This window comes from Macrotis lagotis, chromosome X (genome assembly GCF_037893015.1).
Source record: "Macrotis lagotis isolate mMagLag1 chromosome X, bilby.v1.9.chrom.fasta, whole genome shotgun sequence".
Lineage (NCBI taxonomy): Eukaryota > Metazoa > Chordata > Mammalia > Peramelemorphia > Peramelidae > Macrotis > Macrotis lagotis.
Window position 1 is genome coordinate 701,415,989 of NC_133666.1, and position 15,748 is coordinate 701,431,736.

General features: G+C 39.1%; 1 protein-coding gene across 1 annotated transcript in view; it reads left to right on the top strand.

Moving 5' to 3' along the window:
* LOC141497215 (uncharacterized) overlaps nucleotides 1-15,748 on the top strand; it is a 61,013-nt gene that overhangs the window by 14,746 nt on the left and 30,519 nt on the right. Inside the window, exon 5 of the mRNA XM_074199862.1 lies at nucleotides 2,423-4,651. Coding sequence (XP_074055963.1) covers nucleotides 2,423-4,651 — 2,229 coding nt within the window. The remainder of the gene's footprint in view (nucleotides 1-2,422; nucleotides 4,652-15,748) is intronic.

Sequence of the window (15,748 nt, forward strand, 5' to 3'; positions counted from 1 at the left end):
AAACTAAATAAATAAGTGCTTGGATTTTTGTTGGTCAGAAATCATTTCTAAGATTCCATTTATTTATTTTAAAGATTGGTCCTATCATTTCTTATACCATTGTCATTTCCCCAAATATTGCCCTCCCACCATAGATCCAGGTGGCCTTTTTAACATGAGAAGTTAAGCAGACCCCAACAACAGGAAGACTCCATCTCATATGCATCATTTTATGTCTGGGCTAGGAGAAGGGTGACCAAGTGAGTATAGAGGAATGACTCTAAATGAGAGATGGAGTAGAGAGAAATATTAATAAGACTGTGAAGGACAATCTGTATTATTGCTGTTTAATTCATCTTTTTTCAAAGGACTTAGATATAAGATTTAGAGCTACCATTCTTTGCTTTTCTTTTTCCTTTTGTACTGATGTTCTGTTAATTTCCAACTACAGTCTCCCACCCAGCCCCCCCCCCCCATGCTATCCTTATCCCCCTACCCTAGACTTGTTTCCCCTGCCCCAGGATCTTCCTGTAGTACAGATCTGGCCATATCTCATTCTTCAGTAAACTCCCTAGGATCAAATATAAAGTTCTCTGGTATGCAGAGCCCATCCTAACCTGGCCCCCACCATTTCTCCTGTCTTCTCCCTATGTTCCCTTCCTCCCCTATTCTCCCCAACCCCCATGACATCATCTGTTGTGCAGTGACACCGGCTTCCCAGATATTCCTCAGACTAGATGCTCCATTTCCCAACCCCTGATTTTCACTGATTGCCTATGAAGCAAGAGTGCCACCTGTTTCCACTTTTATTTGACCTATCACTAGAAGTGCTAAGAGAAGTGTGAGTTGATGAAAGAAGCAGCAGCAAAGAAGAGACAGAAATTTGTAAATGGCATGATGGCTTATTTGAAATTGAGAAAATGAATAGCATTGACCAACAGGATTAAAAACAAACCTACCAAAATTGACAGTGCTTCTTTATATAACTACCAAAAGTCACAATTATAGAAATAGAAATCCCTTTAAATTAAGTACAAAATGGGGTGGCTAGGTGGTGTAGTGGATAAAGCACCGGCCCTGGAGTCAGGAGTACCTGGGTTCAAATCCAGTCTCAGACACTTAATAATTACCTAGCTGTGTGGCCTTGGGCAAGCCACTTAACCCTGTTTTCCTTGCAAAAAAAAAAAAAACCTAAAAAAAATTAAGTACAAAATGAACAAAAATTTACAAAGGCACTAAGCAGTTTTTTCCATATATAACTACAAAGTAATTTTCATAGAAGTAAAGTATTTCATAGAAGTAAATTATTGGGGATATATTCAGTGTCCATGAATGGAGCATCATGAAAAGTTTAAAAAAGGAACAGAAGAATAAAAAGAATTTATTAAGTGCTTGTTATATATCAAACATTTCAGATACAATTAAAAAACCAAAAAACAATCCCTGCCTTCAAGGAGCTTCCATTCTAATAAGGAAAAACAACAAATAGGAGTATGGCCACGGAGGAGTATTTTGATTTGTAAAGTCACAAAAATGAGTGGGGCTATATAGGAGTAGATTGAAATATGACCTTTCTGAGAGTAATAGCAATACTGGTTTGATGATGGGTCTGGAAATGGAAAGAAATATGCTGAAAAGGCAATTAGGGAGCTCACTTTAATGAAGATGACCAGGAAGCAGATGGTAATGAGAAGCATAACTTGGGGTCAGCTTAAAATAAATTTCTTTGCTTGGCTTTTGAGCCTCCTGCTGCCTTTCTAGTTTTCTTACACAGTACCCCCCTCCCTAGATCCGATGATGCAGTAATAGTGATGACTTCTTGGCTCTTCCTCAGATTGGAAGCATCATTTTCTAATTTTTGTTGACTGACCCCCAGACCTGGAACATCCTCCTCCTTCATCCTTCCTTCCTGGCTCACCTTCTAAAGAACCTTTCTTAGTTCTCTTTAACCCAAGTGTCTTTCTACTGAGACTATCCTCAGTTCATGGGGTGAATTATAGGAAGAAAATAAAAAATAAAAATAGCATAAATTAAAGATGTAAAGATATGCTAGTCAAATTATTAAGAAAACATAGCACAAAATTAGATATTACAATAATGATTGAAAGTAGGTATTAAGGAAATCTTAGTGTCACAAAATCTAAAATTTATAATTACCAAAACTATCATGTAACTATTTTAAAATAAAAATGATTAATAAAAATGAATTAGAAAACCTAGACCTAGAAACAAATGAATACTACAACCTATTTTGGATCATACCAAAAACACTCATTGGAATATAGGGACTCCTTATTGGGGAGGGGGGAAAAATCCTGCTGGTCAAACTAGAGAGAAGTTTAAAAAAAAAGAATTGGGAAAATTATTGATGGCAAACACCAAACAATAGAGTCTACCTATATCATGTGGGATGGGGAAGTTTACATTTTTCACTTTTTTTCAGACCAGAGGACTCGCCGTGAATCTAAGAAGTCAACTCAGAATCTGAGCACTTCATTGGAAGAATCAATTGAGGAAAAACTTAATATGAATGTTCCTTCTTTCTCAGAGTTTCAAGAAGCCTGGGAATTTGATGCCAGTTTAACAGAGAAGCAGAACAATGAAAAGAAACATTCTCAACAAGTAAAAATCATTCCAAAGGAATTTCTCAGTAAACCAAGGGGCCATGAATATAATAAATATGATAGAAACTTTAGTCTAGTACCAATCCTTTTTCCACAACATAAAATAAGAAAGAGTATTGATAGATGTGACATGTACAGAACAAACTTCAAACCAGATTTAGATTTAAGAGTATGTGATAAAATAGACTCAAAGAAGATATTTGCAAAGGATAATGAATGTCAAAAAAAGAGTGACTCTGATTATTGTGGCAAGGTTTCCAGATACATGTCAGAACATAGGCCACATCAGACAAGCCATACTGAAGATAATGGGCATAAATACACTAAATGCCCAAAAGCAGGCCTTACTCAACATCAGATAAATCCTTCTAGTCAGAAACCCTATGAATGTAGTGAATGTGGGAAGACCTTTAGCCAGAGGATAGGACTTAAGCAACATCAGACGATCCATACTGGTGAGAAACCTCATGAATGTAATGACTGTGGGAAGGCCTTTCGCCTTAGAGCGCAGCTTACTCAACACCAGAGAATTCATACTGGTGAGAAACCATTTGAATGTGACCTGTGTGGAAAGACCTTCAGTCATGGCCGAGAGCTTAAACGACATCATTGGAGTCATACTGGAGAGAAACCTTATGAATGTAATGAATGTGGGAAGGCGTTCTGCCTGAACACACATATCGCTAAACAGAGAATTCGTACTGGACAGAAACCTATTGAATGTAATGAATGTGGAAAAGCTTTTCGCTTGCATACGCAAATTGCTAAACATATGAGACTTCATTCTGGTGAAAAACCTTATAAATGTAATGAATGTGGAAAGGCTTTTATTCGCAGAACAGAACTTAAACAACATAATAGGATTCATACTGGGGAGAAACCATATGTGTGTAATGATTGTGGGAAAGCCTTCTACTCAAGTACAAATCTTACTCAACACAAGAGAATTCACACTGGGGAGAAGCCTTATGAATGTGATGAATGTGGGTTGGCATTCCGGTATAGTTCAGGCCTTACTCAGCATAAAAGAGTTCATACTGGTGAGAAACCTTATAAATGTAATGTGTGTGGGAAGACCTTCAGTTACAGTCCACTTCTCAAACAGCATAATAGAATTCACACCGGAGAAAAGCCTTATGAGTGTAATGAGTGTGGGAAGGCCTTCAGCCAGAGGATAGGACTTAATCAGCATCAGACAATTCATACTGGTGAGAAACCTTATAAATGTAATGAATGCGAAAAGGCTTTTAGTCAGAAGATAGGACTTGTTCAACATCAGAGAATTCATACTGGTGAGAAACCTTATGAATGTAATGAGTGTGAGAAAGCCTTTCGCCTTAGAGCGCAGCTTACTCAGCATCGGAGAATTCATACTGGTGAGAAACCTTTTGAATGTGACAAATGTGGTAAAAATTTCAGTCATAGCCGAGAACTTAAACGACATCACAGAATTCATACTGGAGAGAAACCTTATGAATGTCATCAATGTGGGAAGGCCTTCCCTGTAAGGGCTCAACTCACTCAACATATAAATATTCATACGGGAGTGAAGCCCCATGAATGTAATGAATGTGGAAAGACCTTTAGTCAGAAGATAGGACTTACTCAACATCAGACAATTCATACAGGTGAGAAACCTTATGAATGTCATGAATGTGGGAAGGCCTTCCGCCTGAAAGTGCAACTTACAGAACATAAGAATGTTCATTCTGGAGAGAAACCTTATGAATGTAATGAATGTGAGAAGGCCTTCTATTATAGTACAAACCTTACTCGGCATAAGAAAATTCATTCTGGTGAGAAACCTTATGAATGCAAGGAATGTGGTAAGGCCTTTAGCCGGAAAGCTGCACTTACCCAACATCAGACAATTCACACTGGAGAGAAACCATATGGATGTAATGAGTGTGGAAAGGTCTTCAGCCAAAGGATAGGACTTTCTCAGCATTATACAATTCATACTGGTGAGAAACCGTATAAATGTAATGAATGTGGGGTGGCCTTCCGACTGAGAGCGCAGCTCACTCAACATAAAAAAGTTCATAGTGGTTTATGAATGCAATGACTGGGGTGCAAGTCTACATGAAAAGAGAAATTACCCAACATCTGGAGCTGAAACTTTATAAATGTAATGAATGAAGACTTCCTTCCAGAGTAAAATCCTCATCTGATATCACTTTATACTAAAACAAAATAACAATAAAACTATTTAATGCATAGGAAAGAGCCTTCTGCCAGAACATAGTTCTTATCAAATAGATAATTCATGTAGGAGAGAAGCCTTACTAATATAACAATAAGATAAATTAGGCAAGTGAAACTAAAAGAGAATGTCATAATTGATGCAAATCCCTACCTACTTCTCTTGCAGTTCTATTGATATATTTTCCCTTAATCCCCTAACAGCTTCCTCCTACAACCTCCAAATTTCCCAAGATTTACATATATTGAGGAAATTAAATCACTATGAGAAGCATTTGCTCCCTCAACTCCATTCATCAAAAATTGTTTTTCATCTTTTTTTAGGCTTGGAGGAAAAGGTATCTTCTTTGTTAAGGATAATGCCTTTTCCTGTAATCTTGTTCTTCATAATCCAACAGTCATCTTCCTTTGTGCATTTTGAATCTTCTCATTTGAATCTCATTTCTTCTCAACTGGTTGTTCAAGTCAGTAAGCAGTTATCACTTGCAAGTTATGTTGTTAAGTGTTGGGGATAGTAAGTCAAAAAGCATTTATTAAAGTGATTATTGTGTGAAGCACCAAGGGAGACAAAGTTTCTACCATCAGGGAGCTCTCTAATGAAGGAACCAACATGGAAATAATTATGTACATATAAGATATGTACTCTCTAAATGGAAGATAATCTCAAAAGACAGACCCTGGAATGGGGTCCTCTTGTAGTAAGAAGGTATTGAGCTAAGTGTAGGGTAAGGAAAGAGACTGTTCAGGGATGAGGGATACAAAAACTAAATCAGACCTTGCTTTCTAGATCTCGAGAGAGAGAAAACTGACAGTGATGGAGTGAGTAACGGTTTCTGATGGGATGTGATCCCTGAGTGAATAGTTGAGGTTAAAATGAAGAGGATGTACAGGAAAGCACTGTGGACAGATTTTGAAAACTGACTGAAATGGCAGATGAAATGTTTCTATGGGGGATTGGCCAACAGGTTGGGCAGTCCGAAGGCATTATTGCAAAGGGTCAGAATGCTTGCTGATGCTCGGAAGGTCAACTGGAGCTGACTGAGAAACTTTTGAGTGTCAGACCAAGGATTTTTCAAACCCCAGACTCCATTAAGATCTGGTGAGTATTTTGAAGAAGGCTTCAGCATGGTCAGACCTAGGGTTTGAGGCAGTTTTATTGAGTTTGGGTGGAAAGGGAACATCTGGAAACAAGCAGTTGGGAGACTTGCAGTAATCCAGGTGAGAGATGAGGTCAACCTGCTCAAGTAATAGCTGTTGTCATGTTTATTATGAATCACTGAATGAAAAAGCATATATTACATTGTCACTACAGGGACAATCACTAGCTTAACTGTGGGAACAGATACAAAAGCAAGGCGATCCCCGAACTCAAGGAGAGAGGAATGGTACCCCATCCAAGAACAATGGCAGAGTTGATATGTTTAACAGTGGTTAGGAGTGGGGGGCTTGGAGTCCAGAAGATGAGTTCAAATTCTGCCTATGTGACTTGGGTAAGTCACTTAAATTCTCTTGGTCTCTTTTTCCACATTTGTAAAATGCAGATAATAAGCCTGCTAAAGAGGATCAAACGAGTTAACATGTAAAATGCTTTGTAAAACTTTAAAGCATGATATAAATACTAATTATACTTATTACTAGGGATATCTTAGGTCAGTGGATAGAGTGCTAGGCCTGGAGTCAGCAAGACCTAGGTTCAAATCAGACATCAGATAATAGCTTTGTGATCTCTGCCTTAATTCATTGGAGAAGGAAATGGCAAACCATTTCATTATCTTTGCCAAGAAAACCCTAAATAGGGTCATGAAGAATCAGACACAACTGATGGCCATCTCTACACAAAATTTAGGCATCAAACTATGAATTAGAATTTTTTTTTAGGTTTTTGCAAGACAAATGGGGTTAAGTGGCTTGCCCAAGGCCACACAGCTAGGTAATAATTAAGTGTCTGAGACCAGATTTGAAAACAAGTACTCCTGACTCCAGGGCCAGTGCTCTATCCACTGGTGCTCTTGATCCACTGAGCCACCTAGCCACCCCTGAATTAGAATTCTGAATTCATAGTAGTAAATTTTATTTTGACTGGTGTATGACATACTTTATGGGCATTATTCAGAAGATGGATGGATAGATAGGAGTAAATCTCTAGCAGATTGCCCCCCCTCACAAACTTCCTTTCTCCCTAGTCATCTGTCTCTTTCCAACTTGCTTCTTCCCTGCTGCCCACAAATATGTGGCTTGCCCAGGGTCACACAGCTAGGTAATAATTAAGTGTCTGAGGTCTTTGAACTCAGGTCCTTCTGACTCCAGGGCCAGTGTCCTGTGCCACCTAGCTGCCCCTGCTGCCCACAAATATACCTGTTACCCTATCCTTAAATAACCTTCACCTGATGTATCATCCCCTCCAGCTCTCTCCTCTGTCTCTGGAGGCAGCCAGGTGGAGCACTGGATAGAGCATTGGATCTTGAGTCAAGAACTTAGTTCCAAGTCTACCACAGACACTTTCTAACTTTCTGATCCTGGTCAAGTCACTTAAAACTTTTGTTGCTTCAGTTTCCTCAAATGTAAAATGGGGATTATACATAGTTGTGGGAAAGTTCAAATAAGATCCCCCAGTTCTGAGCACAGTGCCTGGCAGACCCTACATAAAATGCAGCATTCCTTTTTCTTCCTCTTCCCTCTTCGTCCCCTACTCCGCCAGATTCCTAGAAAACATTGTCCTCACTTGTTGCTTGTACTGTTTTTCTTTTTTTCCAAGTATTCAAAATATGGACTCTGATTTTATCACTAAACTGAAACTGCTCTCAAAAACTGTTAGAATTTGAATTTAACTAACAGCAAATAGAGTGAGCATTTCCTTATCAAAGTCAAATTGGAAAAAAAAGGGAAATAGCAAATCTTCCAACATAGAACTTTCAAAGCTGCCTTTGTTTGTGTTTCCTTCTGACCTTGTACTCTGCTGTGCTTGATCCTTTCTTTCCTTTTTTTGGGGGGGGAAGGGAGGGGCAATTCTGTCTGTCAGACCATTCTGTTTTCTATTCCTCTTCCCACCTGCCCTCCATTAAAAAGAGAAAAACAATTAGGAATAAATATACATAGTCAAGCCAAACAAATTCCCACATTTGCCACTTCCAAAAATGTCTGTTTCATTCTGCCCTGAGTTCATTGCCTCTTTGTCAAGAGGCATTGGTCCTCTGGTTTCCTGGTTGGTCATTGAATTGATTTTGGTTCTTTAAGTCTTTCAAAGTTGTCGAACTCTTCATAAGAAAATATGACATTACATTCAGAATAACTACAGAATACATAAAATAGTTGGAAGTCTTCTTGCCAAGACACAGGCAGGAATTCTATGACTAAAACTACAAAACACTTCAAAAATAAAGGAAGTTGGGGGCAGCTAGGTGGCACAGTGGATAGAACACCAGCCCTGGAGTCAGGAGGACCTGAGTTCAAATACAGCCTCAGATACAATAATTACTTAGCTTTGTGACCTTGGGCAGGTCACTTAACCCCATTGCCTTGAAAAGCAAAAACAAAAATAAAGGAAGATAGATAACTGAAGAGATATTAATTGCTTATGGTGGAGTCGTGATTATACTTAATAAAAACCTAACAATACTAGACAAATTAGTTTCCATATTTAGTCCCAGACCAGTGTACAAAATTATTTCTTTATAGATGTGGACAAAACAGTAAAATTCATCCTGAGAAAAAGTCAAACATCTCAAAGGAAATAATGGAAAAAAGTAGCCATGAAAGGGGCCTAGTTGCTCAAGATCTTAAAGTCTAGTTAGAAAACAGTAATTTCAAAAACTTTGGTTCTACTTTAAAAATAGAAAAGGTGATAAGCGGAGTGAATTAGGCAACCAAGACCATAAGACAATAGGGTAAGGACATCCTATTGGAACAAAAACTATTAGAAGTAAGATACTGGCTGAGATTAGTGATCTCTTAATTACCACATTTAATGGACTTTTCCTAATCCTTGACTTCTCTGTGATATTTGATATTATTGACCAACTTTTGCTCCTCTTCTCTGGACTTCTGGGATACTACTCATACCTGGCACTGCCTGCCCGCTCACTCCTCAGGCTCTGGTGCTGGATCTTCATGCATGTTTAACCCACTCAATGTGGGTCAGTTAACATCTGCCAAGCACTGGGGATGAAAAGAAAGGCAAAAAACAGCCCTACTCTCAGAGAGCTCACAAAGTAATGGGCGGGGGAGGCAATATGCAAACAACTGTCTACAAACAAAATATAAACAAAAAAATTGGAGATTATCTCAGAGGAATGCATTTAGATTTAGGAGGACAGGGAAAGGCTTTTTTCCTTTTTTTTTTTTAGTGTTTTTATTTCCCCCAACATATATGAAAAAGTTTTTAACATTATTTTTAAAATTTTGTATTTCAAATTCTCTCTTTCCTTCTCCCCACACCCTAACCCTCTGTTGAGAGGGCAAACAATTTGATCTGTGCTATATATGTGTAGTCATGCAAAACATTTTCATAACAGTCATGTTGTGAAAGAAAGCATAGACCCAAACAAAATGAAAACTCAAGAAAAATAAAGTTTTACAAAAAAACATGCTTTGTTCATTATTCAGATTCTATCAATTCTTTTTCAGGGAATGTAGCATTCTTCATCATAAGTCCTTTAGAGTTGTCTAGGATCATTGTATTGCTGAGAATAGCTAGCTCATTCACAGCTGATTACCGGGCAATATTGCTATTACTTTGTATTTTATTTTTGTTTTTAGGTTTTTGCAAGGCAAATGGGGTTAAGTGGCTTGCCCAAGGCCACACAGCTAGGTAATTATTAAGTGTCTGAGACCTGATTTGAACCCAGGTACTCCTGACTCCAAGGCTGGTGTTTTATCCACTACGCCACCTAGCCGCCCCTTGCTATTACTTTGTAAACAGAACATTTCACTTTGCATCAGCTCATGGAAGTCTATCCAGGTTTTCTTAGAGCATCCTGCTCTTCATTTTTTAATAACACAAAAGTATACCTTTATAGCCACACACCACCATTTGTTCAGCCATTCCTCAATTAAGGGACATCCCCTCAATGTCCAAATCTTTGCCACCAGAAAAAAGCTGCTGTAATTATTTTTGTATATCTAGATCCTTTTCCTTTTTTAAAAAAATTACTCTTGGGATACAGACCTAGTAGGGTTGTGCTAGGTTGGAGGATATGCATGGTTTTATAGTTCTTTAGGTGTAGTTTCAAATTACAGAATAGTTGAATCACTTCACAGCTCCACCAACAATTCATTAATGTCTCATTTTCCCTACATCCCCTCCAAATTTGTCACTTTCCTGTCCTATTAGCAAATCCTATAAGTATGAGTGTACCTCCATATTGTTTAATTTATATTTATCCAATAAATACTAGTGAGAGTGGGTTTTTTTCATATGTCAATGAATATCTTTGAATACTGTTGATAATTTTTTATCATTTATCAGTTGAGAAATGATTTTCATTTTTACAAATTTGTCTCAGTTCTCTATATGTTTGAAAAATGAGGGCGGCTAGGTGACACACTAGCCCTGGAGTCAGGAGGACCTGAGTTCAAATCCCCCCTCAGACACTTAATAATTACCTGTGTGGCCTTGGGCAAGCCACTAAACACCATTGCCTTGCAAAAAAAAACTAAAAAAAAAAGGAGACCTTTCTAAGAGAAATTTGCTTCATTTTTTTCCCCACAGCAATACTATTTCCTTCCATCCTATTTCTCCTTGTTCCTACTCAAAAATGTTTTACTTCTAACTGCTCTCCCTTCTCGCTCTCTCTCTCCCCCTTCTTATCCTTTTCCCCTCCTATGTTCCTTTTCTCCATGATCTGCAAGCTCCGAAATTTTACTAATTTTCCTGGAAATTTTCTTTTTGGGATCTCTTTTAGGAAGTGATCACTGGATTTTTTCAATTTCTATTTTGCCCTCTGATTCTAGAATATCAGAGCAGTCTTTCATAATTTCTTAAAAGATGATGTTCAGGCTCTTTTTTTTTAATCTTGGCTTCCAGACAGTCCAATAATTTTTGAATTATGTCTCCTGGACCTATTTTTCCAAGTCAGTTTTTTTAATGAGATATTTCATATTGTCTTCCATATTTTCATTTTTTTTGGTTTTATTTTATTTTCCTTGATTTCTCATAAAGCCATTACTTTCCACTTACCCAATTCTATTTTTTGAGGAATTGTTTTCTGCAGTGAGCTTTCCCATTGGCCAATTCCATTTTTTTAAGACATTCTCAGGAGCAGTTAGGTGGTGCAGTGGATAGAGACTGGCTCTGGAGTCAGGAGTACCCGAGTTCAAATCCAGCCTCAGACACTTAATAACCTAGCAAGCCACTTAACCCCATTTTGCCTTACAATAAAAAAAAACTAAAAAAAAAAAGGACATTCTCTTCCTCATTGACTTTTTAAATTTCTTTTACTATTTGACCAAGTCTGTTTTTAAAAGGTGTTATTTTCTTCTCTATTTTTTTTGTATCTCCTTTACCAGACTGTCGACTCATTTTTTCATGATTTTCTTGCATCACTTTCATTTCTCTTTCTAATTTTTCCTCTACCTCTCTTACTTGACTTTCAAAATCAAATCATATCTTTTTTGAGGACTTTGGTTGTAGGAATTTTGACTTTGCTATCTTCATCTGAATGTATGTTTTGATCTTCCTTGCCATCTTAGTAACTTTCTGTGGGCAGATTTTTTTCTGTTGTTTGTTCATTTTCCCAGACTATTACTTGATTTTAACTCTGTTAAAGTAAGCTCCACTTCCAGGATGGAGGATATTCTATCCCTAATCTCCAGGTTTTGTGCAACTGTTTTCAGAGAAAATTCTAACCTTTCATTTCTTGCAAGGTTGTATGATCTAAGAAGAGGTGACATTACTCTAGAAGCCTGTGCTGGTCTGTGAATGACCGCAAGCATTTTTTTTTTTTTGCCCTGAAACTGTGAGGAGGTTCCTTGCTCCTCTGTAGCCATAAGCTCTGATTGTGTTTTCTTGCCCTGGGACTTCCACCTAGGACTTTGACCCAAATCCAAGTATGTGCAAAGTAACAGTCCTGCCTCAGTGCTAGCAAAGAGACTCCTGCCTTCTGACCACTTTTTTGACTCCCTTACTATCTGTGAACTGAGAACTACAGAGGCATCTACTGCTGCTGATTATCTCCCAAGATCTGTTCCTGGTTTGCTGGGGTTGGACAGTGCTCCATTCTCACCTTGGTGCAACAGACCTTTCTGCAGACCTTGTAAGTTGTCTTGGGCTTGAAAATTATTTCACTCCACCTTTTTGTGGGTTCTAGATTTTGTTTAGAGTTATTTGAAAGTATTGGGGGTGGCGGCTAGGTGGCACAGTGGATAAAGCAACTGCCCTGGAGTCAGGAGTACCTGGGTTCAAATCTGGTCTCAGACACTTAATAATTACCTAGCTGTGTGGCCTTGGGCAAGCCACTTAACCCCATTTGCCTTGCAAAAACCTAAAAAAAAAGTATTTGGAGGAGCTCAGGAGGATCCCTCCCATTACTCTGACATCTAGACTCTCTCCTGGGAAAGGTTCCCTGCAAAAGGCTAGACTATGCCAGGGAAGTGAAGAAGAGGAGGAAATGAGGGAGAGAGGAACAGGCTCTATCCTGGACCTTTTTTTCCCCTAAAGTGTCTCACTTGGTGACTTCATCTCCTAGTATGCCTTGACCATCTTTGTGTAGACAGCTCCTGATACATTCAGCCCTAGTGAGCTTTCTGGGGTCCTGCATTACCAACTGTATTGAACCCTCTAAACTGGATCTGTCCAAAACAAGGGCACACTCATTATCTTTTCCCAAAAATCCAACCTGCTAACAAATGACTGTCTGGAGCTCTGTCTTTCTCCCAGTTATCCAGGTTTAACCATTGACTTCTCCCCTCAATGTACATATTTGCTAAATCTTGTCATTTCTATTTATTCTTGCAACCACTTCTGGTGTGTAGGCCTCTGCCTCTCCTACCCAGACCATTGCAATAGTCTCCTACTCTATCTTTCTGCCTCCAATTGCTTCTCTAACCTGTTCTCTCAGCTGCCAAAGTAGATTTTCCTAAAGCTTATTTCCCCTGCCTTCTAACCTATCGCAGGAAGTTCCAGTGAATACTTATAACTTCTGGATAAAATATATATTCATTTATAACTTTCTGCCAGGCGGCCCCATTCTACCTTTCCAGTCATACTACAAGTTATTCCCCTTTCCTTGTCCTTTCCAGTTCAGCCACCCTGCCTTCCTTGCTATTCCTCCCACCTAATACTCCCTTTCCTATCTTTGCTTTTGTACTGGCTGTCTCCCCTACAGCTGAAATGCTTTTCCTCCTCACCCCCACCTCTAGGAATCCTGGGTTTCCTTCAGGACTCAGCTTAAATATCATTTTATGAGATGAATGAAAAGACTAAGTGACAGTGTTTCTGGGTAATTCCTAATTTATTTATTTTTTTAGGTTTTTTGCAAGACAAATGGGGTTAAGTGGCTTGCCCAAGACCACACAGCTAGGTTAATTATTAAGTGTCTGAGATCAGATTTGAACCCAGGTCCTCCTGACTCCAGGGCTGTTGCTTTATCCAGTATGCCACCTAGCCACCCCTTAATTCATAATTTATTAGTTGATGATCAGTGGTCTCTCGATAACTAAAGACAAAGATCATGGAGATTCTTGAAAGCTTACATACTTTTGGCCCCGACAGGTGAAGATCAGCCTTGACGCGTGAACAATCGGGGGGGGGGGGGGGGGGGGGAGATTGGACATATTAATCAAGAGATGAGCCAAAAGTCTTTAACTCTAGTGACTCTACAAACATGGTCCTGGGGAGGAAAATAAAATGACAATGAATATTTATTTGGTCACTAGAATGTCCAAGCTTGATCTTGGAAAGGGTGTGGCCAAATGCCCCACCTCCTATCATGGAGAAGGGACCTAGGGATGTGGAAAGCTACGTGCTGTCACATTGTCTAAGTTTTGCTTTCTTATACTTCCCCCCCCACCCTTTGTTACAAGGAAAGGCTCACTGCAACAGGGAAAACAGGAGAATATATTTAGAAATATGTGGGATATAAAAGCAAAATTCATTGATGGATGACACCTTACAATAATAACATTTTTGTATACTTAAAAAAAAAGCAAAAAGTAAAAGTTCTGGTTGGCTTCAATGAAACATTTTCTTCCTTGTGGCCAAAAAGCAGGGAAACACTAGGTCCCAATATTGTTCACATTTGGGGGTGCAATCACTCTGAAATATTCTTTTTAAATTTTTTTTTTATTTTGAACTTTATTTACAGCAATGGGGTTGAGTGACTTTCCCAAAGTTACACAGCTAGGCAATTATTAAGTGTCTGAGGCTGCATTTGAACTCTGGTTCTCCTGACTCCAGGGCCGGTGCTCTATCCACTGCACCACCTAGCTGCCCCCTCTTTGAAATATTCTTTTTCTTTTTCTACATCAAAGATTTTAATTTGGAAGCTTGCAAAGCCAATTTTCCATCTCCCAGGAATTATTTTTGGCAGTGAGATAAAAGTATGTAAGTAAAATAAAAGTAAAATACGTAAAGCTCCTGTCCTCCTCCTGCCTTCAAGGCCAGAGCACTGGTCCTGGAATCAGGAAGAACTGAGTTCAAATTTGGCCTCAGACACAATACTTAATGTATGACTTTAGGCAAGTCACTTAACCCCAGTGTTCCACAAAAAAAGAAAAAAGAAGTGGACATCAAAAAAAATTCACTTTTAGACTTGGCCATTATGCAAATTTCTTCTTTGATAAGGACAAGAATCAATTGACTATACCTCAAGGAGGTCAAGAGCAGAAAGAAAAGTCCTGAGGCAACAAAATATCCATGGGCAGCCCTCTTTCTGGAAGCAAAATAACCCTCTAGATACAAAGTAGGGGCTCATCAGTTGGGCAGGACTTGAACCAGTTGTACCATATTGGTATAATTGAATACCATGGCCTTAAGAAATGACAAATAAGGGGGCAGTTAAGTGGCACAGTGGATGGAGCACTGGCCATGGAGTCAGAAAGAAGTGACAAAAATGAGGAATTCAGAGAAAATGAGCATATTCATGTCAAGTGATGCAGGACTCAGAAGGCTGCCATAAAAGAATGCTTTACTCAATGTTGTTTAGTAATATGCAGTTCTGCATTTTATTTTTGGAGTTTTGTTATTTGCTATGTACCAGGTCTCCTCTCTCTCTCTCTCTCTCTCTCACACACACACACACACACACACACACACACACACACACACACACACACACACACTCTTCCATCCAGGGACCTTCTTTCTATTAGCTCCTCCATCTCCTGCCTCCAAGCATTTTCTCTGGTTCTCCCAAATGTCTGAAAGGCTCTCACTCCTTATCTCCCAAGTCTTGGAGTTGCAGCTAAAAGTTCACCTTCTCCAGGAAGCCTTCCTTCTGTTTATTCTTTCTGGTTTATCCTATATTTGCAGTCTTTTCATGTACTTGTCTCTACACAGTGAGATCAACATGGGCAGGGCCTACCTTTTGCCTTTACCTGGCATGTTGTAGGTGCTTAATAAGTGTAGATTATCTGCTAACCCCCTGGCTTGTCTCAACCTTAGCAGAATCCTCCCTAAGTGGATGGGGGGCACACCTGTCAGAAAAATTTGAATTTTTATCATTAATCCAATCCCTTAGACTTTGGGTATGGACTCTGAATCAGGAAAAGACTGCAGTGGGCATGTGCTCCCTGAGGTGGGACTTGGGAGTTTGGGGCTAGGCCATCCCAGGGGTATGGGGCATGCCTAGAGTGAGCTGGAGCAGGGTTAGCACAGCTACAGTGCTCCATTCCCCTATCCCTCATAGTGTCCGTGGCAACCGTGCTCATCTGGCTGAGCAAGGGTTTCCCAGCATTTTGGTTCCCTATCTGCTATGTCAGACAACCTAACCCTAACAAGAATCCCCATC